The sequence below is a fragment of the Tachysurus vachellii genome, chromosome 19 (assembly GCF_030014155.1).
Source record: "Tachysurus vachellii isolate PV-2020 chromosome 19, HZAU_Pvac_v1, whole genome shotgun sequence".
Taxonomy (NCBI): Eukaryota; Metazoa; Chordata; class Actinopteri; order Siluriformes; family Bagridae; genus Tachysurus; species Tachysurus vachellii.
Window position 1 is genome coordinate 17,380,467 of NC_083478.1, and position 27,603 is coordinate 17,408,069.

Sequence of the window (27,603 nt, forward strand, 5' to 3'; positions counted from 1 at the left end):
TTTGTCTGATTTTTCACATGACCTGAAAAAAAAAAAGTGAATCATAACAATACTTTCTGATTAGCATGAAAAGCCTTGAGAGTATCTACATCTTTGGGGTTTTGTGACATGTCCAAAAGTGTTGTACAAATCTTTTATGAAACGTGGCTGAAGAAGAAAAGATTTGAATGCCTTGTATATAGTATAGTTTACTATAAACAATTCTGTATACATAAAGAAACTACTGCTAAGCTTTAATTTTACATATATTTTACACAAGTTCTAACATGTTAGATTTCATACTAGATACACTGAAGACTCCCAAATTATCTTTACATATACGTATATAAAACAAGAGTGTCTTCCTAGTACCAGACAGACAAAGCCTCATTTCCAATTCATAGAACAATTTGTTGCAGGAAAGAACCAAGTCTAAAACTATGAGTTTTACTTCATACAGTTTATGATTACTTACCAAGACTTCCAATTATTACATTACTACATTTTAATTACTACAAAATACTTCCAATTACCACATTACTTCCAGTCCTGTTGTTAAAATGGTACAATTTTAAAGGTATGTGGCTTGATGAGATGCAACTGCCTGTGACTGCTGGAAAAACTAGTCTTTTAAATGATAATTGGTGATAATTTCACTCCTTTGTTGATTTGTGAGCAAGGTGCAGTCTTAATGTACAATACATTGTGAAAGGTTTCTGGACAACTGATCAACACACCCATTTTGTAGGACTTTCAATTCAATTCAATTCAAGTTTATTTGTATAGCGCTTTTTACAATGGACATTGTCTCAAAGCAGCTTTACAGAACATAAACATAGAGCAGAAGGTAAACATAAGGAGAAGTATAAAGAATTAATATAATAAAAATTCAAGATATATATAGTTCACAGTATGTATGTATGTATGTATGTATGTATGTATGTATGTTTATCCCCAATGAGCAAGTCTGAGGTGACTCAGGCAGCAGTGCCAAGGAAAAACTCCCTTAAATTGGTAACGAAGAAACCTTGAGAGGAACCAGACTCAAAGGGGAACCCATATGGGTTGACACTAGAGGGTGTGATTACAAATATACAGTCAAACAAATGCTGTATTGGTGTAAGGATCACATGGAGTTCAGATCTCCTCTTAGTATCACAGAGTCCAACTGGAGCTGGTAGATCTGTAGATGTCTCAGGATTCTCACAGAGTCGGCCTCGTCTCAGTGGAGGTCCGAGATCTTCATCGCACGGAAGGCGATCGGAGCTGGTACAATGTCTGGATGCCTCGGGATGGGTAGAAAGAGAGAAGCAGTGGAGAGGGATTAACGTATCTGCTGTTCATAAAAATGTGCAAGTCTAATGTAATAGTGCACAATATTATGGGATATAGTATGTGTACGCCTGACTAAAGAGATGAGTTTTTAATCTGCTTTTGAAAAACTTCCTAAAACCTTTGGTAATGCACTGAAACTGAAACTTGACGCAATTATATTTCAGCATGACAGTGCCCCTGTGTACAAAGTGAGGTCCATGAAAATATGTTTTTGGCAAGGGTGGAGTGGAAGAACTCCGTCAGACCACACAGAGCCCTGACCTTAACACCACCGAGCACCTTTTGGATGAACTGGCACCCCAGACCTCCTCAGCTGACAGAAAGTCAAGAGTCAAGTCAAGAAGCTTTTATTGTCATTTCAACCATATATAGTTTACACAGTACGCACTGAAATAAAACAGTGTTTCTCCATGACCATGGTGGGTGCTACATAGAAATGACAAAAAGCTACAGAAAACAACACAAAGCTACGGACTTAAGTCCTAGCCACAACCTAGTGCAACAGTGCAAACAGACAATACAATATAATATACTGTTTTACAAGATAAATAAATAAAATACACCAAATAGCACTGAGCAGTGCGCATACTATTTATGTTATAAAGTATATTGTGCTTTGTAGAAAGTAGAGACGCTGCTAGGCTTTCTTTCTGATGGAGCTGGTGTTTAGTGACCAGGTGAAGTTCTTCACCAGATGATCACCAAGGAATTTGGTGCTCTTGACGATCTCCACAGAAGATCCTTCGATGTGCCACGAGTGGTCAACAGCAATCTCTTTAGTTTTGTAAAAGTTCACAGAGAAGGTGTTGGCTCTACACCAGGCAGGTAGCTGTTGCACCTTGCCTCTGTATGCTGACTCATTGTTCTTACTGATGAGACCCACCACAGTCATGTCATCAGCAAACTTGGTGATGTGGTTCGAGCTGTGCATTGCTACACAGTCGTGAGTCAGCAGAGTGAACAGCCCTGAGTGTCCCCAGTGTTCAGTGTGGAGGTGCTGGAGATGCCGTTCCCGATCCGGACTGATTGATTGTGTCCCAGTCAAGAAGTTCAGGATCCAGGTGCAGAGAGAGTGGTGCTCAGGCTTAGCAGTGCCTGTCGGCAATAATACTGTTGTTGCTGAATAATTAAATTACCACAGTTATGCTTTAAAATCTAATAGAAAGCCTTCCAAGAAGAGTGAAGGTTGTTATAACAACAAACGGAGACTAAACTTGCAAACTGGACATTCAAAACTTTTAGTTTTTAGGCTTAGTGGTTAGCACGTTTGCCTCACACCTCCAGGGTTGGGGGTTCGATTCCCGCCTCCGCCTTGTGTGTGTGGAGTTTGCATGTTCTCCCCGTGCCTCAGGGGTTTCCTCTGGGTTCCTCCCCCGATCCAAAGACATGCATGGTAGGTTGATTGGCATCTCTGGAAAATTGTCCGTAGTGTGTGATTGCATGAGTGAATGAGAGTGTGTGTGTGTGTGCCCCGCGATGGGTTGGCACTCCGTCCAGGGTGTATCCTGCCTTGATGCCCGATGACGCCTGAGATAGGCACAGGCTCCCAGTGACCCGAGAAGTTCGGATAAGCGGTAGAAAATGAATGAATGCTAGGTGCACAATCATTAGGCTATATACTGTATTTTGATTTTAAAATAATTTTGGTGTTTATGGGGATTTGCAGTGCTGGCTGCGGAAGAACAGGTGTGCTGTGTGCCATTGACTACACTTGGAACCTACTGAAAAAACAAGTAAGTGCACATAATTTCAAACTACATAGCTATTGACCTAAACAATCCACAACAATCCTCTGGATATTTACCTGTCTGTTTCCACCAATTTTAGATGATACCAATGGACTTCAGCATCTATGACCTTGTTCAAGAGATGAGAACACAGAGGCCTTCCATAGTCCAGACTAAGGTAAAGCCATAAACCCAACCTGGTGGATGACCATGTGATGAGTGGAGTGCAGTGGGCAGCTTTGATGCCACTGCTGAATGGAAAAACAGACCTGGTTCCTCAGTTGTTTCCTTTTTGTTGTTTTGTCTATAGGAACAGTATGAACTGGTGTACAGAGCGATTACATTCTTGTTTAAGAAGCATCTGGAGATGATGGCATCAAGCTCAAAACAAAAAGAGGTGAGATCACAAATCAACTCAGCTGTTTGGGGTGAATAAAGCACTAACGCATCAAATTCAATTCCAATGAACTAAACAGGTTCAATGATATTTACTTTTAACTAGAAACTTGGCTATGGATATTTGTGCTCATTCAAAATACGTTTTGTCCCCTTAGTTGACCCAATGAAGGGAAAATGTAATGCTACAGAATACAAAGACATCTTATTCAGAAGTTTGCTTCCAACTTTGTTTCAAAATTTTCTGGAAGGCATAACTATGGGTGTTCTGGTCGGGTATCTATAAACATTATAGCGTCAATTATAGGGGCAAAAAAGGCCGTATAGTTTATATCCTTTTAAAAAAAAGTGTGAGTAAACATAGCTGTCTGTGGCAACTAGTAACATATGACATGATTACATTATAATATACTATTTATATCGGTTTGGTTTACACTCCATAGCTGTGTCTTTTACATACATTTGGATGTCTTTGGATGGTTCAAATGAATTGTGCTGAATTTTCAGGAACTCGTGCAATTCAAACTGTTTAAAATCTAAATTGTTGCCAAAAGATGAGCATTTGTCCTTTAACATAAATCAGGTTCCAGCTGCACCTCCACCCATCCCTGTAGACAGTGAGAGTGAGGCTTCAGACTTCAGTGAGTCGGAGGAAGAGCTAGAGCCTGCAGACCAGAATAGACTACATCCTTGCTATGATTCCAGGTATTGTGAACTCCTCTCTTGTACAGATGTGAGATACAGAAGTCCATGATTCATTGAAATTCTATTATCTTCACAGGTATAATGAAAAAGAATTTCCTAACCATGTTGCACCAAGCGCAGTCTCAAGGCCACCTCATTTGCAACCTCCCAGTTCATCAGACCCCAAACGCACACCAGTAGATAGGCTCAGTGACATGAAGAACTGGGCCAGGTCTAAAATGTCCCCAAGGGCTACTGCCACAGGTCAACTGCAGAAGACAGACCTTGGAGTTCAAAAGTCCCAGATAAATAAACCTCGTCCATTTCAGGAAACATATTTTGGATACCAAATGTCCCAGACACCTAATCCTCCTACATGTCAGGAAACAAGTCTTGGACACCGGAAATCCCAGATACTTGAACCTTCTCCTCTGCTGCAAATAGATCTTGGATACAAGAAGTCCCAGATACTCGAACCTCCACCAGTGCAACCAACAGCTCTTGGATACCGAATGTCCCAGATACTTGAACCTCCTCCACCGCAGCCAACAGATCTTAGATACCGAAAATCCCAAATACTTGAACCTCCTCCAATGCAGCCAACTGATCTTGGATACCAAAAGTCACAGGTACTCGAGCCTCCTCCACTTCGGCAAACAGATATCGGATACAGAAAGTCCCAGATACTTGAACCTGCTCTACTTCAGCAAGCCGATACTGGATACCAAAGGTCCGAGATACTCGAACCGCCTCCCCTTCCGCAAATAAATAGTGGATTCCGAAAGGCCCAGATACCTAAACCTCCTCGAAGTCAGAAAACAGATATTGGATGTCGAAAATCTCAGATATTTGAAACCCCTCCAGTCCAGGATACAGATCTTGGATATCAGAAATCACAAATACTTGAACATACTCTTCTTAAGCAAATAGATATTGGATGCCAAAAGTCTCAGATAGTTGAACCTACCCCAATTCAGCAAACAGATCTTGGATTCTTAAAGTCCCAGATACTGAAACCTCCACGACCTCAGAAAACAGATCATGGATGCCATAATCCCCACACTCCTGAAAGTGCTACAACAAACCAAAACCAGCACAATGAGACTCTGAAATCCAATCATTACATCAGACCAACACCAGAAGAGGAGCCTCGCCCAGATCAGATGCTTCAAACAAAAATGGACAATGTTGGTGCTCATCTCCAGGCTCCTTCTATCTGTCTTACAGTGGAGGATCCATATTTTGACCCAGATTCTTCTTTGTCACCTGAGCCTACAGTGTATACAGATGCAGCACCTGTCTTCTTGGAAAACCCTTGTTACATTGACCCCACTCTGGCTCTTAAAACTCAAAGTACTGAACTGCCAGTGAAGGACAAATATACAGGTGAGAATACCAGTTTGCCATGTTTTTTTCATGGGTTCCAGGGATTTTTCTATGATCGAACTTTAATGTATATGCATCAAACTTGTTTTATGCATCATATATAAAGATCTTTGAAGATTAGCAGATGCAGGTTTATAAACTGGAAAAAAATCATTCTAATAAATTCATATTTGTGTGTTGGGGACCAGGGGTGACTACACCTATATCTGATGAGGACAGTCCTCCTCCTCTACCAGAGAGGACCCCAGAATCCTACATTATGGCTGATGAAGGTTCTCCTTAACTCTTTGTCTCATTATAACAAACATTATTATTCTATATGCAAGAAATAATTATACCAAGATGAAAATCTTGTAAAATACCTCCTCTAAAATATTGCCTGACCATGCCTCTTGTCTGCTTTGTAAAATATAAGCAAACATATAAGCAATATTGCAACCCTAGCAAAAATTTACACTCCTGTATAAAAAAAGAAAACATTTTTTCATTTATGACTCCAGACGTTCCTCAGATTCTAACTCCTACTCTTCAGTTGCCAACTGAATCACCCCTGTTGAACGGTACAGTATACATTTAGGACTCAAACATTGATTTCGGGTGTCTAAGGTAGTGTTTTTTTTTGGCATTAATATCCTATTAAACTGTATGCTCTTAATTCCCTACAAAGCCCCGCTCAAAGTTCCCATCAGCAAGTTAAAGGATAAATTTTACTTTGTGTATATGAAAGGAAAACCTCACCCTGAAACACATTCAATTTCAAATGTAACAGATTGTGTTTAAAACCTGCAATGTGTCTTTTAGACACAGACGTGGACGATATTAGTGATAAAGGTGACACTGCCAGCATTGGTGTCAACCAGAGCCTGACATTGACCATCCCACCTGATACCTTTTCAGTCACTGAAGGTAGGAGTCTGAAAATACTTATCCACTTATTATGCTATAACTGAGAATTTCTAATACTTTACCTTGTGCGTATGGTTACATTTTTAAGAGTGCTATTTCCTAACAGGTGGAAGTCTGCCTTCTCCTGCACCACCTTTGCCAGAACGAACTCCAGAATCTTTTGAAATGGCTAATGATGAAGGTAGAATTGTAGCTCATGTCGTGTATCGAACGTCCCACGAAGATAACTGTCTGTGTTTTTTGTCCATCGCAGATCTGAATCCATTCACTCCTGCCTACTTTATTGGGGAAAAAAAGCCGTACATCTGATCAATCATGCAATTATAGAAACAGCCAGAGCAATGCATAAAAACATACAGAAACTTTCCAGTTTCAGTGAACCTGTGCAGACTGTTTCCTGTTCATGGCTGATAGCAAAGTAACCTGATTGTGGTTGTCTGCCTTTGTAGCGCATCTATTTTGAGACACTTTTCTGCTCAGATATAAAGGGTTATGGTAGCATTCCTGCTAGCTCGATCTGACCTGGCTTCCGATGTCTCTAATCAGCAAGGTGTTGCTGCTAACAGAATTGCCACTGACTGAAGTTTTTTTTAGAGAATGTCGGGCATAGAAATTCCAGGAATTCATCAGTTTCTGAAATATTCAAACCTAAATTATTCAAACCATGAAATATTCAAACCATGTCTAGCACAAATATCCATGTCATTGTCAAACAGATGTGTACAATGCATAATATCATAGCAAGCAATGGTGAAATATTCTGAACATATATATATATACATATTGTACTTGAATGTACCTGATTTGCCTCCTAACAGATTTATTGCAGAATGCAGTACAAGAAAAACCCCAGGAAAGTGTTCTCAGGGTGGGGAAATCCTCTGAATGGTCTGGGAATTCAAACTTAGATGTGCCAGACTTTAACAGGTCCTGGTCCAGGAGCAAGGTCAGTGAGATTTAAATAACGCAGACTAACAAAAAGATATTTCAAACTTGGGATGTTGTGAAATGTTCGCTGTTTCTTTGTTATGCATTCATATAAAATACTTTGAGGGCATATGTGTCTATACAAATTATTGGGAAACCAAATGGCACCATTATTAACTGTAGGTAGCGTTTATTGAACTTGATTTGGGTTCAGTCGTTTTTGTCAGATGGAAGTGTCTCTGCAAATCAGAACAAAGACAGAAGTGTTAAACAGGACTGAGCTGCACAACATCATCAAACACTAGTTGAGGGAATACCTTTTAGAAGAATGGTGTTAATTGTTCCAGTAGTTGTGCACCGAATCCTATTAGTCGGCTTGTAGTTACCGAAAACCTTACCAATTATTCACAAGTCTGTATGTTGATGTGTTAGTGCAAGATCTCATTAAGGCCATGTTGTTAAAATCAAAAAATCTCAAAAAATATGCAAAGATCTAATCCTGGCCAAGTTAGTCTTCTTCAACATATAAGATTATAATAATCAGAATCAATAACTGGTGTTTTTTAGCATGCTTGACTACTCTAGTCGGCTTCAACGTCATTTTCTCTCCTTTATCGTCAGCTAGTTAATCGACTTGAGACCTTTGTGTCAGAGTCAGTTCCGGATAAATGCTTGCTTAAATGCTTACACAGTAGACTCACAGATATGTACATTCCTCCCTACAGAGTTTAAGAGTTAGACTGTCGCTTAACGGTGAGTCCAGTGAATGCATACACTACTATAAAACACACACACAACAATGCACACTCATGCAAAAGAGTCTGATTTACTGAACCTAACCGAAGCTGTGATCACTTTCCCTCCAGTTCCAGTTAACATCCCTTCTATTGCTCCACTTCACATACCTACAAAAGGTAAAATAAACTTCTCACAGGTTTATTTATATTACAGAATATTGCAAACTGAAAGGATGCAAGAAATACCAAAGCTTGAACATTCTAAACGTGTGTCCTCTGATAAAATCAAGGAATTTTCATTCAGATCACTTACAGTAGATACCGCAATGTTCTCACTACACCTGTAAAAAAGCAATGATTTATAATCCCATGTGAAGTCTCTAAGCATCTAAATATATGTCTATATGTAGCTTTGTGTCCATGTCTATTGAGAAAAGCTTATTTATCGATCTCTAACAGAACCTCCTAAGAGCCTCTCTCCTCCTCTCCCTGAATGCACACCTGATTCTTTTCTGATGAAGGGTACGGTGGAATTTCCTCTCACATCACAATCCACATTTCATTATTTAAAGTTATTTTAGCTTCTGAATTCATCGTCTCTTTTTTTTTCCCTTCCGTTTTCCACTCCAGATACACAGGCTTCTCTTACTCCTCCACTGCCTAGAAGAACCCCAGAATCTTACATCGTAGTAACAAAAGAAGGTAAGAAGTTTAACAAGATTTTATAAAGTATCTTTGATGACGTTGGCAGCATTTTTTTTTTTTAAATAAGAACCAGGGTTGAGTTGAGTCGTTAGCATAGAATTAGCAAATACAGACAGTATATACATACATACATACATACATACATAAAAAATATTCTAATGATATTCTAATGATATTCTAATGATACAGGGCTGTATTTTCAAAATGACCTCGTTAATATGGTTGAAACTTAAAAAAAAAAAAAAAGTACAAGAAAATAGCCATGTATAAATGACAGTTTTCATAACCTTTAGTAGATGGCTCATGGAAATTGCTGTGGGTGGATTTCTTAATGTTCTACTTTAATTAGCTATAATGTTTGATGGACACTTTATCTGTGTTTAAAATCTGTTTTACTTTACAAATTTGTAATGACACAACTGTCATGGCGTCGCGTGTGATAATCTAAAGGAACGGAAAAACGTGTAGTACTAGACACAGCTAAGTTGAATCAGACATGTCATGGGTGTGCTTCTGACCAACTTCCGCAGGACCCTAATGAAATCAAACTTCCCTTTATTACAGCTCAGAGTAACAGCGCCCCCTGTCAGGATGATACAGTCCAGCAAATGCAGAGATTGGGTACATCCTCTGAGTGGGCAGGAAACTCCCAACCAATGACATCATTCGATGTGATGTCCAGAAGCAAGGTGATTAAAATGTCGATTATTATTATTATTATTATAGATGTTTACTATTACATTCAATTGTGTGTACTTCAAATTCAAATCTGGGGACAAGAAAGAAAATATTACAATAATGCTATTAGAATTATATATAATACATCATATACAAATAATAATAATAATGATAATAATAATACATTGCACAAAAAGCAATGTAGCATCATCAAATTAGCTTTTATTTTAATGCTCAGTCTCTCTCCTGTTAAAATTTAAACACAAGTTTTCACACCCTTTTTTTCACACCCATGTTTTCCTTCTGGTTCATGGAATATCCAACAACACAGCCGTGAAGAAAACAAGCTTGTTCTAAATGTACCGAATGATTCAGTGAATTGAATGATTCACATATGTCTGTTGATTCATGTTTTCTGAGTGTGCTTCTGTTTTCCTACAGAGTGTTAAAGTGAAAAGCTCAAAACGAGGTAGGCTTTTCCATTGAGTCACGATTTCCACTAATGTGAGATTAGTCAAGCAGCTCCAAACAGCACCTGCTTCATGAATAAAACCACTGGATTTATAGTGTGTTTAAATGGCTTTGTGTAAAATCTTTAAAGCGCTGTTGTTGTTTTTTTTCTATACTTTTGATTCTTTAAAAGTTGATCTGTCTTGATTCACTTCAAGTCTATACATGGTACTGAGTCATATCTACTGAGTCGAATCATTTCTTGCATTTGCATAAGATGAATTCATAATGTGTTGTCATATTACATATTACATAAGTTTTCGCAATCCGAATAGTGAAGTCAGGACGAAGTGATGACTGTGTGTACTGTTAGGAAAATAATCCGTGATGTGCTGAGATGCTATTATATACAGTATGACATATATTTCCTGTAACAGCATGTTCTCACGATTCAAGATTCAAGCTTTTTATTTGTCTTGTAAAGAGTTATACACAGAATACAACTGAACTAAAATTAGATTAGATTAAAATAAAGAATAAATAGTAATAATTAGAAATCAGATGACTTAATAGAATCTGATATGCAGTTATGATACACGTTATAATGCTTCAGAATGTGCACATATTACAGAATTTAAAGTGCAATATATTCCTGTCTTTTATTCGTCTTATATCCCAGAAATCATCATTTTTTAAAAAAAAGAATGACACATCATACTCTTTTATGAGTTTATAGTTCCATCGGTGACCGTTAGCAAGTTAGCTGCTGTTATCATTGGTGTTATAGCGTCTATAATCAGTTTTATCTCTGACCTGTCTCTCTCGCTCTTTTTTTGTTGTTGTTGAAGTTAATTAAATAATTTTAAAAAAAAAACAAAACAACACAGCTTTTAATATAACCGGGAAATTTTTGATCTGTTTCTGTGTCTGTGAGCCCGTGTCTAAGTTGTTACTATTAGAAACAGATTATGTTTGAGAATGAGCACATTAACATACACCCAGTAGCTGGAGCTACAGTCAGAAATTGTATCAACACCTTCAGATCGATCAGAATCGAGAATCCAACAATTCTGAATCAATTCATTCTTTAGAATCTTTACATTTACATGCATATACTGGATCTAGCAACATATATCCAATATGACTTACAGCCGAGACCGATTGTAGTCTAAGAGAAGAAGCTGTTGAGGATAAACACGACACCCGGGTTGGAGACGATGAGGCTTATTGAGATTTAAACTTATTTTCAGATTAGAAAAGGAGATTATAGATTTTCTGCCTCTTTATTAGTGCCCGAGACATTAACGTGTGTGTTGTGTTCCCTTCTGCAGAGTGTTTATCTGTGGTTCCTCTGCCTCACCCTGATGGTGGCGCTTCAGCAGAACCTGGTAATTGACACAATTTTCAACTGAAAATCTGTTTTATTTTCTCCCTGGCTCGTCTAAAAGCTCCATACTTTTCTTGTTTTTTTATTTTTTCCTGAAGTATTATCTACAGAACAAGACCAGACATCATCGGACAGCGGACCTCCTGCAGTGGAGCCGGCTGAGAAGATATCGCTTCCCAAAAAGTGCAGGACCAAGGTTCTCCTATTTGTTGTGTGTTCAAGAAATGTACAGTAGTGATTAGCATGTGACAAGCTGTAGATTAGCGAAACAATGCATGGTGGTTATGATAGTGGGTGATTTTAAAGCAGTATGATGTTCTTTGCTTCTTACAGAGTTTGAGGTTATGGAAAGGAAAACAGAAAAGTGAGTATTGTGAGAATAAATCACCAAGTTTCTATTCTATACTATTAAAATTGTAGAATTTGATGTGTATGTGTTAGAACATTTTATTTACAGGTCTAGCGTCGTATACTGTACTTACAGTCAACATATATTGTTTTATTTACAGAGAAAGAGACTGCAGTGTCTGCTCCTGTTCCTCCAAACCATGGTGCTACTGCAGGATTCATATTTAGTAAGAATTTTGTCTTTACTGCCAATATGTACAGTATTTGACTGGGATATTTTTGATGCAAAGATGTTCAGCATCAATAACCCAAGAAAATACCAGAACTTGCATTTTAGCCATTTTTGGCAGATGGATTCATTCACAGCGACTAAATATACAATCCAGGCATATATTAGAGCTAAGAGTTGAGAACTTTGCTCTCTGCTCCAAAATCTGAGTTGAGAACCAGGGCTAGGAATGAAAAGTATTCATGGGCCAAATCTTTTTTTTTTTTTTTGCATTGGGGATCTGATCCAAATACAACTGAAAGGCAACCAGCACATGTTTATTATTTATTTTTAATCCAAAAGTTGCCCACGTTTTTTTTTTTTTTTTTAAATTTCCTACTGGGGGCACGGTGGCTTAGTGGTTAGCATGTTCGCCTCACACCTCCAGGGTTGGGGGTTCGATTCCCGCCTCCGCCTTGTGTGTGTGGAGTTTGCATGTTCTCCCCGTGCCTCGGGGGTTTCCTTTATTCAACCCTGGAGGTGTGAGGCGAACGTGCTAACCACTAAGCCACCGTGCCCCCCATTTGTTAAATAAATATGTGAAAATCTAAAAAATCTGGTTTTGTTTCTGCAGGTTTTGGGACTCGTTTTGGGAAACCCAAAGGACCGAGGGGTCAACCTGAAACATGGGTGTAAATCGGACAGAACGGGAAGCGCTTCCTGGTGATCAGTGGGTGAGGTGAAGGAGGACCTGCCTGCCTTCACCAGGTTCCCATTGGATAAAAAAAATGACTGAAATACCAGAAGACTAATGAGAAAAGGATATTAATTAATGAATGAATCTCAGTGAATACAAGTGTTAATGAAGTTGGCTAATTTTGGTCACTAACTCAGGCAGTTATTCTCACTGAAATCACTATATTTACTATATAGTGGCTTTTCTTGGGGCTCAGGTGAAATCTCACAAAGCATTGCAACAGGTATTTTCCTGTGTGGAGTGGAAATGAAAAGCTTTTAAAAGCACAAGTTAACACTGTGGAAACAAAATGTATCTTGTGAACGATACCTATTAGCCTTAACATATGAATCATATGAAAACGATACCTATTAGCCTTAACATATGAATCCGTGCCTACACCTACACCTACACCTAAAAAATTTAAATAAAAACAGTCACCTTAATAGCTCCATAAATCAGTAACAACGCATAGAAATGTTTTCCTTTTATGTTACCAGCTCATTTATCTGTATTTTTTTGGCTTTATTTTTTGTGGCTGCTGTTGAAATAGCCATAATTTCTGTCCATGTTCAATTTTAAATACTTTTAAATTAATGAGTGATTTTAGCTTTCAAACTACTGATTACTGATTGATCCTCTTCTGTTAAAAAAAATCAGGATCAGCCAAAAACTTCTGCATAGCTTTGTAACATGGATGCTACTGTATTGTCAGTCATTTGCACTAGAACTTTATAACTTCTCAGTATATTTATATACGACAGGGTTGTAGCAGTGTGGACTGTCCGAGTATCTACTAGCTTAAAGGGCAAATCCAGACTGGTACGAGCTGGAAGGACAAACTTTTTTGTATAAGCATACACTTGATTTGTGCTTTATTTCATTCGTTCTGTGTGTAAATGTTTTTTCATGTTTTTAGAGGTCGAATGGAAGGAGTAATATAAAGATGATTTAATATTCCATAACTGCAAGTGTTAAATTATAATATTAATTTACAATGTACAGAGTTATGTCCTTTAAAAAAAGTATGCTACTGTTTTAAAAATCTTGTCAAGGAATTATTTAAAATATATATATAAATCTATACAAATTAATGTAAATCATTAATGACGGTACATTTGAATGTTATCATGGTTCTGCTTTCAGACAGGAACATCCTTATTTCCTCGCATGGAAAGAATTTGGTCCTTGATATGGTCGAAGTGTTTTGTGAGGTCATCGCTGGTCAATAATGACAGTACAGCTCTCTTTTTTTTAATGATTTGAGATTAGAGACCTCATTCAAAATGAGCAACTATATTTACATTAAGCATTTTCTTCACCACTGTTTACGTCGGTTGCTGTTGTGTGCTGCTAGTAAACAAAATGTAAATAGTGTAGTAGTTTTTAATAGACAGCGTAAAGAATGATAAGCGTGAGCAAAAGACTTCCACTGCTTTCTGCCCCACGTGCATGCTTTTTAATGGTGGGGTCTCCGTTGTTTGAGAAATGCTTCAGAAATCTGCGTTGGGCCGCCAAACAAAACAAAAACAAAACTAACGTGTAGCCAATGAGCAGAAAGGGGCGTGTCTTGTCAATATGGGCGAGAGAGTGTTCAGTGCGCATGTGTGACATTAGCAGAAAGTGGTTTTAACATTGACATGGAGGATAAAAACAAAGAAAGAAAGCGAAGAAAGGCTTACGATAAGGCAAGAAGTAGGACGTGTTAATATAGGATCAGCTTTCCAGCGCTGGAGAGAACTGAACGTCTTCCGCGTGAAACGGAGATAAACCTTTCACAGTACAACACACAGTACTACAAAAACACATTTGTATTACCATAGTATTACTCATTGAGTTCATAAAAATATCCCCTTGGCCAGCTGCCCCAACAGGTTCCGCCATAATAGTTGTCTGGGTTATACTTGTCTGGTGTATGTGTGGGGCGGAGCTATCAAAACAGGGGTGGGACCCATTTGGGTTAGGGGCGGGTTTGTTTTGGTGATTTCAAATGTCAACATTGGCTTTCAAACAACGGAGAACCCACCTTTAACGACCATGCTCGCTGACCCTCGCGCTGTCTTACACACACAGTTTAAACGCTTTAAGATGATTAATTAGGTTACTTATTTCGTAGAAAGTCTCTGTAGCAAGTCGTAGCTTCTCTTTATATGTTCCACAAGCACAGGTTGCTTTTATTGCCATGATGTGGAAAAACCTCCAGGTGGCTGTTTATCAGCGTGAAGACGTACGTCACGTCGTATCGGATGTTACGTGCATCTGAGTAAACGAGCAGGGAATCGGAACGCCAAACCAGTATCAGTGTCAATGTATGAAATGTATGCATTGGTATATGAAAATAATTCAAAAATAATAAAGTTTCTGAGCATATTTTTGGTGTTGGATTTGTGCAATACAAGTGTACTACCTGTATTTAATAACAGTTACTTGATGCAGTCATGAATAAATGTTTTATCGCCAAAAGGACATGACGTGTGACAGTGAAAGTGATTTTTTTCTCTCTCTTTAAATAATAATAAAAAATAAAAACATGATCCATAGCCGAATGATTTGTATCTCGATTACAAACAAATATTTGGTTTGTTCTAATAAACGCGCACACGTGCACGATAAGAAAAAAAGCATTGAACACGTCACCAGTAAATAGATTTCTAAAGGTTGCTGTTGACATGCAGTTTTCACCAGATGTCAGGAACAACCCAAGCAATCCATACATACAAAGAAAACAGTGTAAAAGTTCAGACATTAATTCATGTCGAATTAAATAGAACAACAGGAAAAGATTATTGAACACACAAAAAGGGAGGTGTGAAAAGTCATGAAAGGTAATTATTCAATCAGAAAAGTCAATCAGTAATTAAAAAGCAATCCTGCAGCTTGGCAGTGGAAATGAATAACAGCTGATTCAGTCCCACACTGATGGCTTATTAAAAAAAGGGGGTCACATAAGGAACATCTCATGATGGGTTGAAAGCAAAGAGCTTTCTCAAGCCTTTTAATACAAATCCTCTACTGATCTTTTTTAATTTATATAAAGTTTACAAAATAAAAACAACAACTTTAGTGCGCTCATAAAATGATTTATTTAAAAAAATACAGAAAAAAGGTCTATGCATTCCATTGTATGTCTTTATACACATGATTAAGAATGTACACAGAACTGCTCTATTAAAACGTTGCTGATTATTTACATCACATCATTTAACAGATATGGAAAAAAAAAAAGAAAAAAGAAATACAAACAAAAAAAATTAACCAACAATTTGTGATGCTAAATGTAATTCACACAAAGCATGCCTTGATTCCATAGCAGATTTTCCTCTAGTGCAAAATATTACTAGTACTTAAAAAAAATTGCTTAACCTTGATCAGCAATGACGATGAAACAAAAATAACAAATAAAAAAAAAAAATAGCTGCCAGTAGTCAGAAGTAACGTGTGATGTCATTAATTAATTTGAAAGGGATATGTTTATTGAAAAAGGCAGGCTGCACAAATGGCCAGGTTTGAATTGAATTAGTTCAGAAAACACCATAAAAATGATTTCAGGTGAGACAAAAAAAAAAAAGTCCTGAAAAACATTTCAGCCAATAGTTATAGTTCTCACCTGCAACCTTTTTTTTTTTATTGTATGTGTAAATGTACAAATCTTTTGTTCGTTAGATTAAACCCGTCTCTCATGGAGCTGCTGGACTAAAAGGTGTAGCTAAACCAGGTTTAGGTGAATTATTGCGGGTCTCGACACTGTGCGGCTCTGCCGTGTTCGCCACCTCTGAGTAAAAACACACACCGAGTGTCTGACATGTAAAAAGGCACTCATTTGGATCTAGGAGGCGATTCCTGCATCAGAAAGAGAGACGTCTGCTGAACCAGTTATCATCAGTTACTATGGGAACTTTAAAAACCTCTGGCTTTGCTTGCAGCTCAGGACTGAGAAATCTAAGCATATTACATATGGTACTTGCTAGCTTTTGTAAGCACATGGATTTATTTATTTATTTTTCATATGCAACCGTGAGAGTTTTTTTTCTTTTTTTGGTTAACCTATATTCTGATTTCCTAGACTATGAGGAAAAAAGGTTAGAAAGTTCTAGCAATGTATAAAATTGTGAGTTTGAACTGGTTGTCTTTGCTGGTGTGAAAAAAAATGAATGTAAATGACATTACAATCTGGATATCGATAGACAATTGGGTTTAGTTAAAAAAAAAAGTAAAAAATAAAAAGGTTTACTGTACATTCATTTGTATGGGGTGGGGGTGTGTGCTTTGAGGCAAATGATGACTTTCACAAACAGAATTTGAGCTGATATGAATGTGGGGTAGAAAAAAAATAAAATAAAATCATACACTTATTAGTAGCCTGGTCTGCTGCCCAATTAGGTTTGGTTTAAATGTTGCCTGGATTTTTTTTTTTTTTTTTTTTTTTTTAGCTAAACCAGGGGTGGCCGACCAGTCAGAGACCAAGAGCCACATTTTTTACTGTGTTACCGCAAAGAGCCACATCGTACACATGGGCACACATGAACATCCCCTTTTTTTCCTGCCATTTTGAGAGCGAACTTGACACAAATTGTTTACTCACATGATCTTGCTCCTACTGGGAAACGAACTGCAAATAAAAGTGAACACGCACAATAAAAAGACAGAAATACAAACTTCGGGATGAACGTAAGAGCCGCACAAGGCTCGGGAGCCACGGGGTGGCCACCCCTGAGCTAAACTAACGTTTTTTTTTTTTTTAAAAAAAGAAAGAAAAACACAATTGAAGAAACAAAATAAATAAATAAATAGAAAAAATAGATTTAAATGGAAGCACAGGGTTCAAAGACAACAACCATAAACTGAAGATAAAATAGATTAAAATAAGTCTGGGTATAGCAGAAATCATCTTCTGTCTAAATGGAACTTTAAAATAAATAAATAAATCAAAAAACCCTTTTAATCAGAACTTTCTACGATGTCACGTCTCCTGTAGTGTGGACGTTTTTTTTTTTGTTTGTTTTTTTCCTTTTACGATTCTTTAACACCCCCCCCCCCCCCATTAACTCTTGAATCTTGCCCCCCCCTTTACCTCTTTAAGGGTTTAACCCCATGAGAGACATTCCACTCTACACTACAAGATAAGAAATCATGTAAATCACCCAGGCATGTTGTGTGTGCATTTTATGGTCAACTTTCTGAAGAAACACGTTTTTTTAAAACATGTCATTAATCTTGTGATTTGCATCTGAAAGTCAATTCTGAAGAAGCTTGAGACAAAGACTTGTGCAATAAACATGAATTCCTGCCATAAATATGATCCAGTTGTGGAAGTGTAACAAATTTACCCATAATGTTCAATAAAAATAAAAATAAAAAACCCTCAAATAAAAAGGGACCCTGAGAAATTTATACCAGAAGGAAAAAAAAAATCCACAGATTTAAATTCATTGCTTGTAAATTAGCCGATTAAGCGTCTCAAGATCCAGCTTTTGCACAGCCTTTCTCTTTGGAAACAGTTGTAATTTTATTACTTATTTAGACACTATTTTACTTTCCAAAGCCAAACAGCATAAAAACAATATCAGAATCGATCCTGCGCTGAGATGAAAAGTAAAATCACGGAGACTGATTGACCAGCTGGGATAAAAATACATCGAAATGAAAAAGAAATAACCACAGAAATGAACAGGACTTTTTTTTTTCTTCCTTAGGAGACATGATTGCTGTTAGGCACTTTTTTCTTTTCTTTTTGCAAACACCAATTAACTGATCCACATGATGCACCGTGTTGTAGACAGTAATAAAGATTTGCTCTTCATTTCAGATATAAACAAATATAAAAACAATACTGAACAATCAGCAAAAATTATTATTAAAATTAAATACTTTGGCTGAGTGAAAAAAAATTTTAAAAGTACTTACAGGGGTTGTTTCTCGAACAAAATGCTTTTCTTTTAAAAAGAAAACAAAAATATATATATATATTTAGATCTCTGTCAGACTTCGAGTCTTGGTTTTGTCAGACAGGTTAAACCCTTTCCTGGAATGTCAGTCAGTCAGTCAGTCAGGTTTGTTAAGTGGATAAACAGGTGAAAGTGGTTTGAGTCACCTGCAGGTCGTTGGGAGAAATCAGTGAAGGTTGCTGGAGCTGCTGCTGTTCAGAGAGTCACCTCGTGCTGGGTGGAGGGAAGCCTGAGGAACTGAGGGAGCTTGAGCACTGGTGTTAAGTGAAGGTGTGTTTTCCGGGTGCAAAGTGTCTGCTTGAGGTTCGTACGGTGTGGCCGACTTCTGGTTAACGGGGTTGTCGGGCTTATTAGGCTCGGGCGAGCTGGGTTTGTTTGCTTCCACGGGATGGTACTGCCGGAGGCGTATGTGCCACGCCAGGCTGCACACGGCCGACACCGTCTTAAACTGGTGGATGACGTTCCGTGGGATGAAGTAGATGTCGTCGTCGCATAGCTGCAAGCGTGCGTACCGGATGCCCTCGCGGCGCAGCTGGTTCAGCTTCGCATCGTCCACCCACTGCACACACTGCGGGGCACAGGGGCATTGTGGGTATTACAATATTGCAATATGAATCATTAGCAGTTTGTCGGAATGCTTCTAATGACAATCAATGGACATTACACATATAACAGAGACCACATCCTCATTATCTAACAAACTGAGAAGAGAGCAACAATCTGAGCAACAGTGACGGAGAGAGAGAGAAAGATAGAGAGAGAAAGATACAGAGAGGCAGACACAAGGACAGAGACGGACAGACAGACACAAGGACAGAGACGGACAGACAGTCAGACAGACAGACAGACAGACAAGGACAGAGACAGAGAGAGACAAGGACAGAAGGACAGACAGAGGGACAGAGACAGACAGAAGGACAGAGACAGATAGGACAGAGACAGACAGAAATAAAATAAACATTTTAAACAATTAAGTTTACAATGGAATTAAATCAATCAATAAATCAATCAATCAATCATCAGTCTCCATCTCACCACCTGAGGCAATGCAGTACATTTAAACACAAGCCTGAGGCTCTTTACACCATCATGGGAGGGCAAATAACTCCTGATTCTTTCAGTTCTGCTGACTACATTTCTTCTTGTTGTTCACGCTCGTGTCCAGAGCCGATCCTGACCTCCCTGGGGCCCTAAGCAAAATTCTGCTAAGGGGCCCTCCTACCTGACCCGTGAGCCATGTAAACCATTTGCCACACATTCACACTTGACACCCCACTGTTATTCATTTTATAAGCTGCATTAGGCCCCACTTAAACTGCCTCCCTCAGATTCCTTGAAGAGAACACAAGTTTACCTGATTGCTGTTCTCGCATTTCACTTGTCCTTTTTTTCCATTTTCTTTTTTCTCTTTTCATGGCCAGATGGATAGCTCCGCTTCATATTGTCATCTACACAGTAAACATTAACGAGCGCTGTAAAATGAGGCAGGAGGAGGCGGGGCCTTGCTTTATTTGCGGGGCCCGACGCAACTTGCGTAGTGAGCGTATGGGGCCGATCGGCTCTGCTCGTGTCTGTTGTATTTGACGATGACGTGATGACGCAGGAGCATCTCTGATGTTTGCACAGCCAGCAGCTGATTAGGTAGACGTGCGTTCTGCTCCAGCATGTAACCCCCCAACAACTGGCTCATATCATGAGGAGAGATCTCAGCAGTCTGAATTTACGCCTTTACTGCCTGGTGTTATAATAACTGCTGAAAACAGTGTGATCTTTGTAGAGAGATGGCAACATGTTCATTTTGGTAAGAGAGATTGTATTTTAAAATGAAAAAAGTTCCTTATGTTCTCTCATCAGGGTAGTTTTCTCACTGCCCTACAAACGACTGCACTGTGTGATCATGTACAGTGCACAGGAACACTGCTCTTACCTGTGATACAGGTGGTTCATACAGGTCGAGCTGAAGCCTCTGCACGACGTCGTTAAAGTCCTCTGCATGAAAACACACAACATCTTTGGTTATCCTCGGCCGGTCGCTCCTGTGAGACGGAAGTGAGACAAAACGGGAAATTGGTTGGTTTAGGTCAGGTCAGTGTTACGCCACTGTAATAATACGACCAAAAACACTAAGGAGTCAAACATCAGTCGAGTAAAAATGATAAAAATAAGTCATTCATGTCTGTGTCATGCATAATGTCTGTGCATTTCTTGTCAAAATGCTGCCTCCTGTTAAAAAGGAAAGGTGGACTTCCTGTTAAGTGAAAATGTGTACAGACTAAATGTAGTCAGGAAGCAAACAGGTGACCAAACTCACCACTCTCCAAACTGCACGGCTTTGAGGACCCCGACAGCGGCCGTGCTCTGCCAGTCAAAACTCTGGCCCACGTGATCGGCGTGCGCCCTCGTCCGGTCCTCAAACAGAACCTCGCGAGGCTCGCTCGTCCTCGGCAGGTAGTGCAGGTTTTTGATCTCGTTCATGGATCTGCAAGTAAAACGTAAAGTCCTCACTAACCTACAGTTCTACTGTAAAACACGAGACGGTGATTGAACAGACCGAAGGCTTGAAAACGAGAGAAGTTACATTAGAATTAGTGAGTTCTAATTAGTGGGTGACTAGCATTCAATCAGCTTAACCCAAACCTCAAGAAAACAACAGTGTTGAATCAGTTCAGGACGAATAAATAAATGATTAAATATTATTGCACGTGATTAAATAATGATATAAATCCATTATACAGGCCTACCTGCGCCTCTTAAAAGGAGATTTGGGCATATCGGCTGTGGGAACCATCTGCTCTCCTGGTCTAACCCACATGATGGGACCGTCGTCGCTCTTAGAGCGGCAGTCCAGCTTAAGACTGGACAATGCGCCCCATGGCAACGTCATCTGTACACATACACACACACACACACACACACACACACACACACAAATCAACCTTCTGCCACTCATTATTTCAGAGCTCTGTAATACTACCCGGGGAAATGTGTTGCTTTTGACTTGGCATTACCGTAAAAGGAAACGATTCATCATCAAATATTATTGGAATTTTTCCATTCTATACAGATTATGATGAAATGAAGTGTGTATCATGACCATCAACAGAATTTATTTGTTGTGTTGACTTTTTACCTTTGCATTAATTTGTACTGTATAAATAAGGACCTCAAATAATGAACGTGTGCTCTATGGCCATTAATAACACACACAACCCTCAACAACAAATTTATATATCTGTCTAATGAATTTCATCAAAGCGATGTGTGGTTTATTATTGATTCTCTGTAATAGATTTGAGGGTATATAATGCAAGGGTGCAAGAGAATGACATGCCTTAATAGAACAAGATACGAACACAAAATCATAATATCTTGAAATAAGTCAAGTTATAATAATAGGAAATCTCTGAATTGTGACAAAGTGCTTTAACACGTCAGTCAGGGCTTCTATAACAGCCAACCTTCATCAATAGAGTCGGAGAGAGACTGTTTGGTATTTTAACAACAGGAAGTTTGCAGACCTTGAGGAACGGCGATTCCTCCAGCATGTCCAGGAATTCCGGGAAATAATCTCCTACTTCCTCGTCCACGGCCCCCACAAGGCTGATCTGTCTCATGGGTCCAGCTCGATATGTCCCAGAGCAGTATGTTCGACTCACCTGCACACACACACACATTAAAACCCAGCCTGTGAGCTGAACTCATATGCAACCTCAAAGTAAATTCAAGTCATAGAAGTTAAAAAAAAACACTGATTTTTTTTTTTGCCCCTCGTTTCGGCCATTCTAACACCTAGAGTTAAACTTTACTATACGTTGTGCGTTCACTAAAAACCTGAACCTCTCATGGACTTTTCTCAGCGATTAAAACCAGACAGACTCACAGCAAATCCTCAGCAGTTTCCTTGTTCAGTATCAAATAGCAAACGATCTGCTACGGGGTTGAAAACATGGGTTTGTTAATATTTAAGTGCCAAGCCCTGAACCTCATGTGGAAAAAACATTTGGCTTCCAAGACAGCGCGGGCGAATTTGGAACTGTCCCCTCCCGGAGACGGTTGATGCACTTTGGACTGTGCTGGATGCCAGACTTAAGTAAATAAAAGTAGCTAGTGTGATGAATGGGCGACCTCGGCCACACCGGCTCCACCACTCGGACTGAAACACGCCTGTACAGCAGCGTGCTGAGGTTTTTAAACACTGTCGCCTACTGTGCTCGTCCGTCTCAATGGTGTACGGTTACAGTGCTTTTCGCACCAGTGTGGCACAGTCCAGCGCAGTAAAAACAAAACCGGTTCCTTTACAGGTATTTCAGACAGATCGCTAGATAGACTGATAGATTCTTTATCATCATTGCACAGAGGACAATTCAATTAAATGTCTCTTCTTATGGCATAATAAAAAAAGAGGGGGAAAATAGTGTAGGATAAAAAAATAAATAAATCAAAAGCAATACAAATATAGTCAGGTCGATCAGATGGGACTGTTCAGTTGAGATATAAAGAAATTGCAGCTAGTGTTTGCTCATATGAACAGTGTGATCTGACAAGCTTACACACTTTTAAATATATAAATGTTTTATTTATATTGTGCTGTGCTAAGCTTTGATGAGTGTGTTATCTCTTTTATCCCGTAAGTATGACCAAAAGTATTGCTTTGAAACGTCCCAATTCCCCAAACTGGAGGCATTAATATTGTCTTGTTCTCCCTTTGCTGCTGTAACAGACTCCAGTCGATTTAGGATTGTGGCTTTGCTCATTCAGCCACAGCAGCTTGGGCACTTAAGTCCAATAAAGAGGTAGGATGTGAAGGTGTTTGCTGGGGTTGAGGGTCAGGGCTTTGTGCAGGCCACCAGACTTCATCCACACCGTCCTTGCACACCATGGAGCTCACTTTGTGCACAGGACCAACGTAATGCTGCAACAGGTTTGGACGAGCTAGCTCTAATGAAATGAAATGAGGTTGTTAGGCTGAAGTTACAGCATAAAAAGACGTTCTGTACGACTGTGCTTCCAACAGGACCACATTGGGGTTTGGAGGAATGGTGTCCACATGCTTGTTGCTAGATGGTGCATCCATCTAGCTTCTCCTACTAGCATGAGGATAGAACCAGCTGCCGAAAGACTTTTTACACTCCAGATGAACAAATGAAAGTGTCGCTCTTGGAATTGGTATAATTCCAGATTTATCTAGATCAAGAAGTACCTCAAATGGTTAACCAGGAATTCCCTTTCATGCCCATAATTGGTACAATATTATATGCAGAGGTGGTCATCCAAGGCTGGGAGTCTAACACAGCAAAACTTGGGTGTCTGTGAGCTCATGTGTGCAGAAGACTCGCTTTTGTCATGGTGTGTTTTCTTGTCTCTGAGAAATCATGTGCTAGTCTCACCTTCTGGAGCCTTAGGATATTTCTTTACATACACTTTTCTTATCCTCCTGAAGAATTCAGCTTTGGTTTTTAATTAGTTCTCAGACTGAGCTGATAAAACAAATTGTGTGTTATTTTCCAGCTACCGATTGGTCAATTGGTAAAAAGTTTTCATACTCACAATTTTTTCCTTGCAATCCATTATTGTTTTAGAATAAGCTAAAATTTTCAACACTCTGAGTGCAAGATGCTCTTCACCTGTCCTTCTAGAAAGTCTTTCCTACATGATTCTTGTTTCTTTCTAAATACAAGACCTGATTAAAGCAGAATGATCGATGTGGTGCATTTAAGTAACATAAGGCCATAAAGTAGATTATGGTCTAGGAACTGACAAGCAGTCCAGTGGTGCGGTTTCACAAATAATCATGCAGTGAAGTGTCAGGGATTAAAGGGAAAAAAAAAAAAAAGTAAGTTTTCTCCTGACCTGCGAGTGAAACTTTGAGATCGTAGTGGTCTCGATGTCCTTCTTTCCGAGAATCTCCATCTTGACCGGCGTGTTGGGGAAGTTGAAAGCAAAGTAGTCCAGAAAATCAGGGAGGTAGGCAGCAGCGCCGTGGACCACAGAAAGTGCATAACGTGCTGCTCCTTTAGAAATTTCACTAAAAGCCAGCTCCAGGAACTCGCACGCGAACCTCTCCTTCTCTCCTGGCTGCAAGAGTGAAAGTTCATCAGCATACGCATGCAGAATGGATGCCCCACCATTGGGCTGCACCTCCTCATGAATGAGCCTGCTAAAGCGCGAGCTCGTTTTCAGGCATGAGCTGCGAATGAAGCGGTCCTGATACGAGAGGAAAGGTGAGCTTGAACCCTCATTCGAGCTAACGTGACCGGAAATTTCTTCTTTAACGGTCTTGTCGTCGGTGGACAAAGAGCAGTCGTCGGTCTGGACCGCCTTTTCAGACGTCCGTAATCGCTTGCTGCGCTGCTCGTCTTCCCGGTGCCTCTTCTTTTTTTTCTTCTTTTTTAGTAGGTACTCCTCCAAGGTCTGAGGCTTTCCATTCTCATTATTGGGCTCTGAGAAAAGTCAAAAGTTGGTGAAGATAAAGAAGGCAAATGATCAACAAATCTTACTGCAATTCTTTAGTTACATGTGTGGTAAATAATGACCTACAGTACTAGGTGTTATAAGGATGAACCATCAAGGTCTTTTATTATTATAGCACTAGTTCTTCTGTACAAATAAAAATATGTTGTTTTTTTTAGCAGACTTAAATGACACATTTTCCAATCTAAACAACTGGATTTTATTTGATTTGAACAGCGTGTGAACTATCAGCACAGAGGTCCTGTCTTGCTTCACCTTAGACAGTATTAGCATCAAGTATTTTTGGGATCACACAGATATCGGCATCATATCACGAGTGTTATCAAAGCATCCCGACCCAAGACACACACTTGTTTCTGGACAGTTAGGTTAGATGTGATATCTCTTTCACATCATTATTGTTTACTACTACATTCCTCTCACCTAACAAATCAAGGATAAAGACTCTTCTGTCAGCTGTTAATAAATTTCGGAGCATTCAAAATGATCCTAATAGCACAAATGACAGCACAATGTCCAGTGCACATTTACGGGCAGGACACAGGAACAGACAATCACCCTGATTAACAACACACCATAATTATATTCCCGGCTTCATATCTATAAGTACTGCATTATCAGAACTGTCAGTCATCACATCATCCGTATATGTTACACACACTACTGCTGCTGTATATTGTACAAAAGCATAATATTGCACAATACTGTTATTTGCACTACCGTGCACTTCTCACACTTTATGTACATTACTGATCTGTCATATATTCTGTATTTATATTTAATACTCATACTGTCTATATTGTCTCGTATAGTCTGTTTTGTCTTGTATAGTATAGTATAGTGTTATTTATGTCTGTACTGTTGAGGGTCACAAACATCTGGAACCGAATCCCTTGTGTGTGTCAACATCAACACACTTGGCCAACAAACCCGATTCTGATTCGGATTCGGATTCGTTCTACAATCCCTAGATGACTCGGTTCTCTCAGTGAAGCTAACTCTAGTCAGCGAAGTGCAAGAGAGAGCTGTAGAGAAATCTTTTACACATTTTCACACGTACTTTCACACACGGATACCTGAGTTTACGCGTGTAAATACAACACGTTTACAGCTGTATTACCTGCGTGTTTCTTACAGGAGTCGACTCTCACGTTAACTCCTGCGTTTTCCTTCTTGGGTTTGAGCTTCACGTCTTTCTCGGGGTGTTTATGCGGCTTGGTGCTGTGGCGGCTTTCGGCCTTGGCTACTTTAAGCGGAGTGAAAGTGAAGAGCGGAGCGGGAGACGGAGCGGGTTTGTGCGGCAGAGGCGCCGCTTTCCGAGGCGTCCAGACCGCGTCCTTGTTGGCGCCGTGCTGCTGCTGCTGGTGGTGGTTGTTGTGATGGTTGCGGTGCTGCTCTGTGCTGCTTAACTTTATCCCTTGTGAAGTCTTCTTCTGCTGAGCTGCTCGCTGTTGTTCAACGTGGTGGTGTTGTTGTTGTTGGTGGTGTAGTTTAATCTTTTTCGCCTCTTTCTCCGGTCTCGGTTGCTTCTCTGTACACGGCGAGTGCTCGCGTTTCTTCTTCTTTTTCTTCTCCAAGCCGTCCTTAGGCTTTTCCTCCACTTTAACCCGCACCGAGTCGACCTGCGCGGCCATTTTGCACGCAAAATTTAAAAGCCTTTGAGAAGCCAACGGCGCATGTCCTTTTCGGGATCCGTACCACCTGGGAAATGTAGTCCTTAAAAATATCCGCGTCCTATCACCATAGATATGTCATATCACGAGCCCCTTATTTGTAGTCTTTAAATTCCTTCTTGCTAAAATGCGCATGCGCGCCGCGAGGTGGTTTCTGGGAGTTGTAGTAGTCCGCGCTGTGTCGGTTAAGAAGATGCGTGCGCTGCTGCACGCGCCTTGTCCAGTAGGTGACGTCACCGTGTAACTGGGTTGTTGTTGATTTTTTTTTGTGTAGGGTGGGCGGGGCTTCCTGCAGGCACGCGCTGTAGACTAGGGGACCTGCTAAGAATCCCCATTGCCTTATACACTGTATACAGCCACGTGTCAAAAATTATTGCCATTAATATTTTCACATGCAATAAGTGATTTTTTGTTTTTTAATTTGAGCTTAAATCCACGGTTGTGTGATTTTATTCCATCATTAAAAAAAAACATGAATGTCTAAAACATGTTGTAGTGTGATCTGAGTTTAAGGAGGATAAAATAAATAAATAAATAAATAAATAAAAATCAGGAAATATCTTCAGAACATTCAGAACTCTTAGGAAAACAATATATACCTCTTTGGTGACTCATCCTGTACCGTCCAATGAGATGCTGTCTCTCTGGGACACGTCCCACCTCCAGAGGTTGTGTCTGTAATAGCAGATGCTCTCTGGGACATGTCCTCAGTGTAATGTCCTCAGTGTGTTTCTTGTCTTTCTCTTCCTATTTTCTAACCTTGTGTCAGGTGTCCGACGCTTTTCAGACTTTAACACAGTTTTGGATCCTTCTCTCAGGCCCTACAGAGATTTTTACCAAAACTGCCAGACACAGGAACAGTTTCTTACCATTACCAGCTCACCATAATTATATTCCCTGCTTCATATCTATAAGTACTGCATTA

The 27,603-nt window shown here is 39.5% G+C and overlaps 2 protein-coding genes across 3 annotated transcripts in view; one reads left to right on the forward strand and one right to left on the reverse strand.

Moving 5' to 3' along the window:
* Positions 1–15,055, forward strand: part of ptpn22 (protein tyrosine phosphatase non-receptor type 22) — a 23,818-nt gene extending 8,763 nt beyond the window's left edge. The window contains exons 9-29 of one of the 2 annotated variants that reach the window (XM_060895030.1): positions 2,981–3,047; positions 3,142–3,219; positions 3,352–3,438; positions 4,021–4,142; positions 4,219–5,507; positions 5,696–5,779; positions 6,008–6,067; positions 6,309–6,413; positions 6,520–6,594; positions 7,232–7,359; positions 8,066–8,093; positions 8,207–8,254; positions 8,537–8,599; positions 8,708–8,779; positions 9,347–9,471; positions 9,902–9,929; positions 11,242–11,298; positions 11,396–11,493; positions 11,631–11,661; positions 11,807–11,872; positions 12,488–15,055. In XM_060895030.1, the coding sequence (XP_060751013.1) occupies positions 2,981–3,047; positions 3,142–3,219; positions 3,352–3,438; positions 4,021–4,142; positions 4,219–5,507; positions 5,696–5,779; positions 6,008–6,067; positions 6,309–6,413; positions 6,520–6,594; positions 7,232–7,359; positions 8,066–8,093; positions 8,207–8,254; positions 8,537–8,599; positions 8,708–8,779; positions 9,347–9,471; positions 9,902–9,929; positions 11,242–11,298; positions 11,396–11,493; positions 11,631–11,661; positions 11,807–11,872; positions 12,488–12,549 (2,773 nt within the window). In that variant the 3' untranslated portion in view covers positions 12,550–15,055. The remainder of the gene's footprint in view (positions 1–2,980; positions 3,048–3,141; positions 3,220–3,351; positions 3,439–4,020; positions 4,143–4,218; positions 5,508–5,695; positions 5,780–6,007; positions 6,068–6,308; positions 6,414–6,519; positions 6,595–7,231; positions 7,360–8,065; positions 8,094–8,206; positions 8,255–8,536; positions 8,600–8,707; positions 8,780–9,346; positions 9,472–9,901; positions 9,930–11,241; positions 11,299–11,395; positions 11,494–11,630; positions 11,662–11,806; positions 11,873–12,487) is intronic. The other variant, XM_060895031.1, reaches the window with a different exon arrangement.
* A 2,576-nt stretch (positions 15,056–17,631) lies between these two features.
* On the reverse strand, positions 17,632–26,700 carry LOC132862788 (lysine-specific demethylase 9). Its single transcript, XM_060895039.1, has 7 exons — positions 26,126–26,700; positions 24,385–24,974; positions 22,053–22,190; positions 21,276–21,418; positions 20,846–21,013; positions 20,462–20,570; positions 17,632–19,102 (listed from the first exon to the last, which is right to left on the reverse strand). Exons 1-7 carry the CDS (start codon positions 26,637–26,639, stop codon positions 18,701–18,703), a joined length of 2,064 nt encoding a protein of 687 aa, XP_060751022.1. The 5' UTR covers positions 26,640–26,700; the 3' UTR covers positions 17,632–18,700.
* Between the last annotated feature and the right edge of the window lie 903 nt (positions 26,701–27,603).

Bases quoted from the DNA above. Each gene is read 5' to 3' on its own strand.
- LOC132862788 (XM_060895039.1), bottom strand. From the start codon at position 26,639: ATGGCCGCGCAGGTCGACTCGGTGCGGGTTAAAGTGGAGGAAAAGCCT. The intron at 21,014-21,275 runs GTAGGCCTGTAT...TTTTACTTGCAG, and splicing joins TCTCCTTTTAAGAGGCGCAG to ATCCATGAACGAGATCAAAA. The intron at 20,571-20,845 runs GTGAGTTTGGTC...TCCGTCTCACAG, and splicing joins GCCGTGCAGTTTGGAGAGTG to GAGCGACCGGCCGAGGATAA.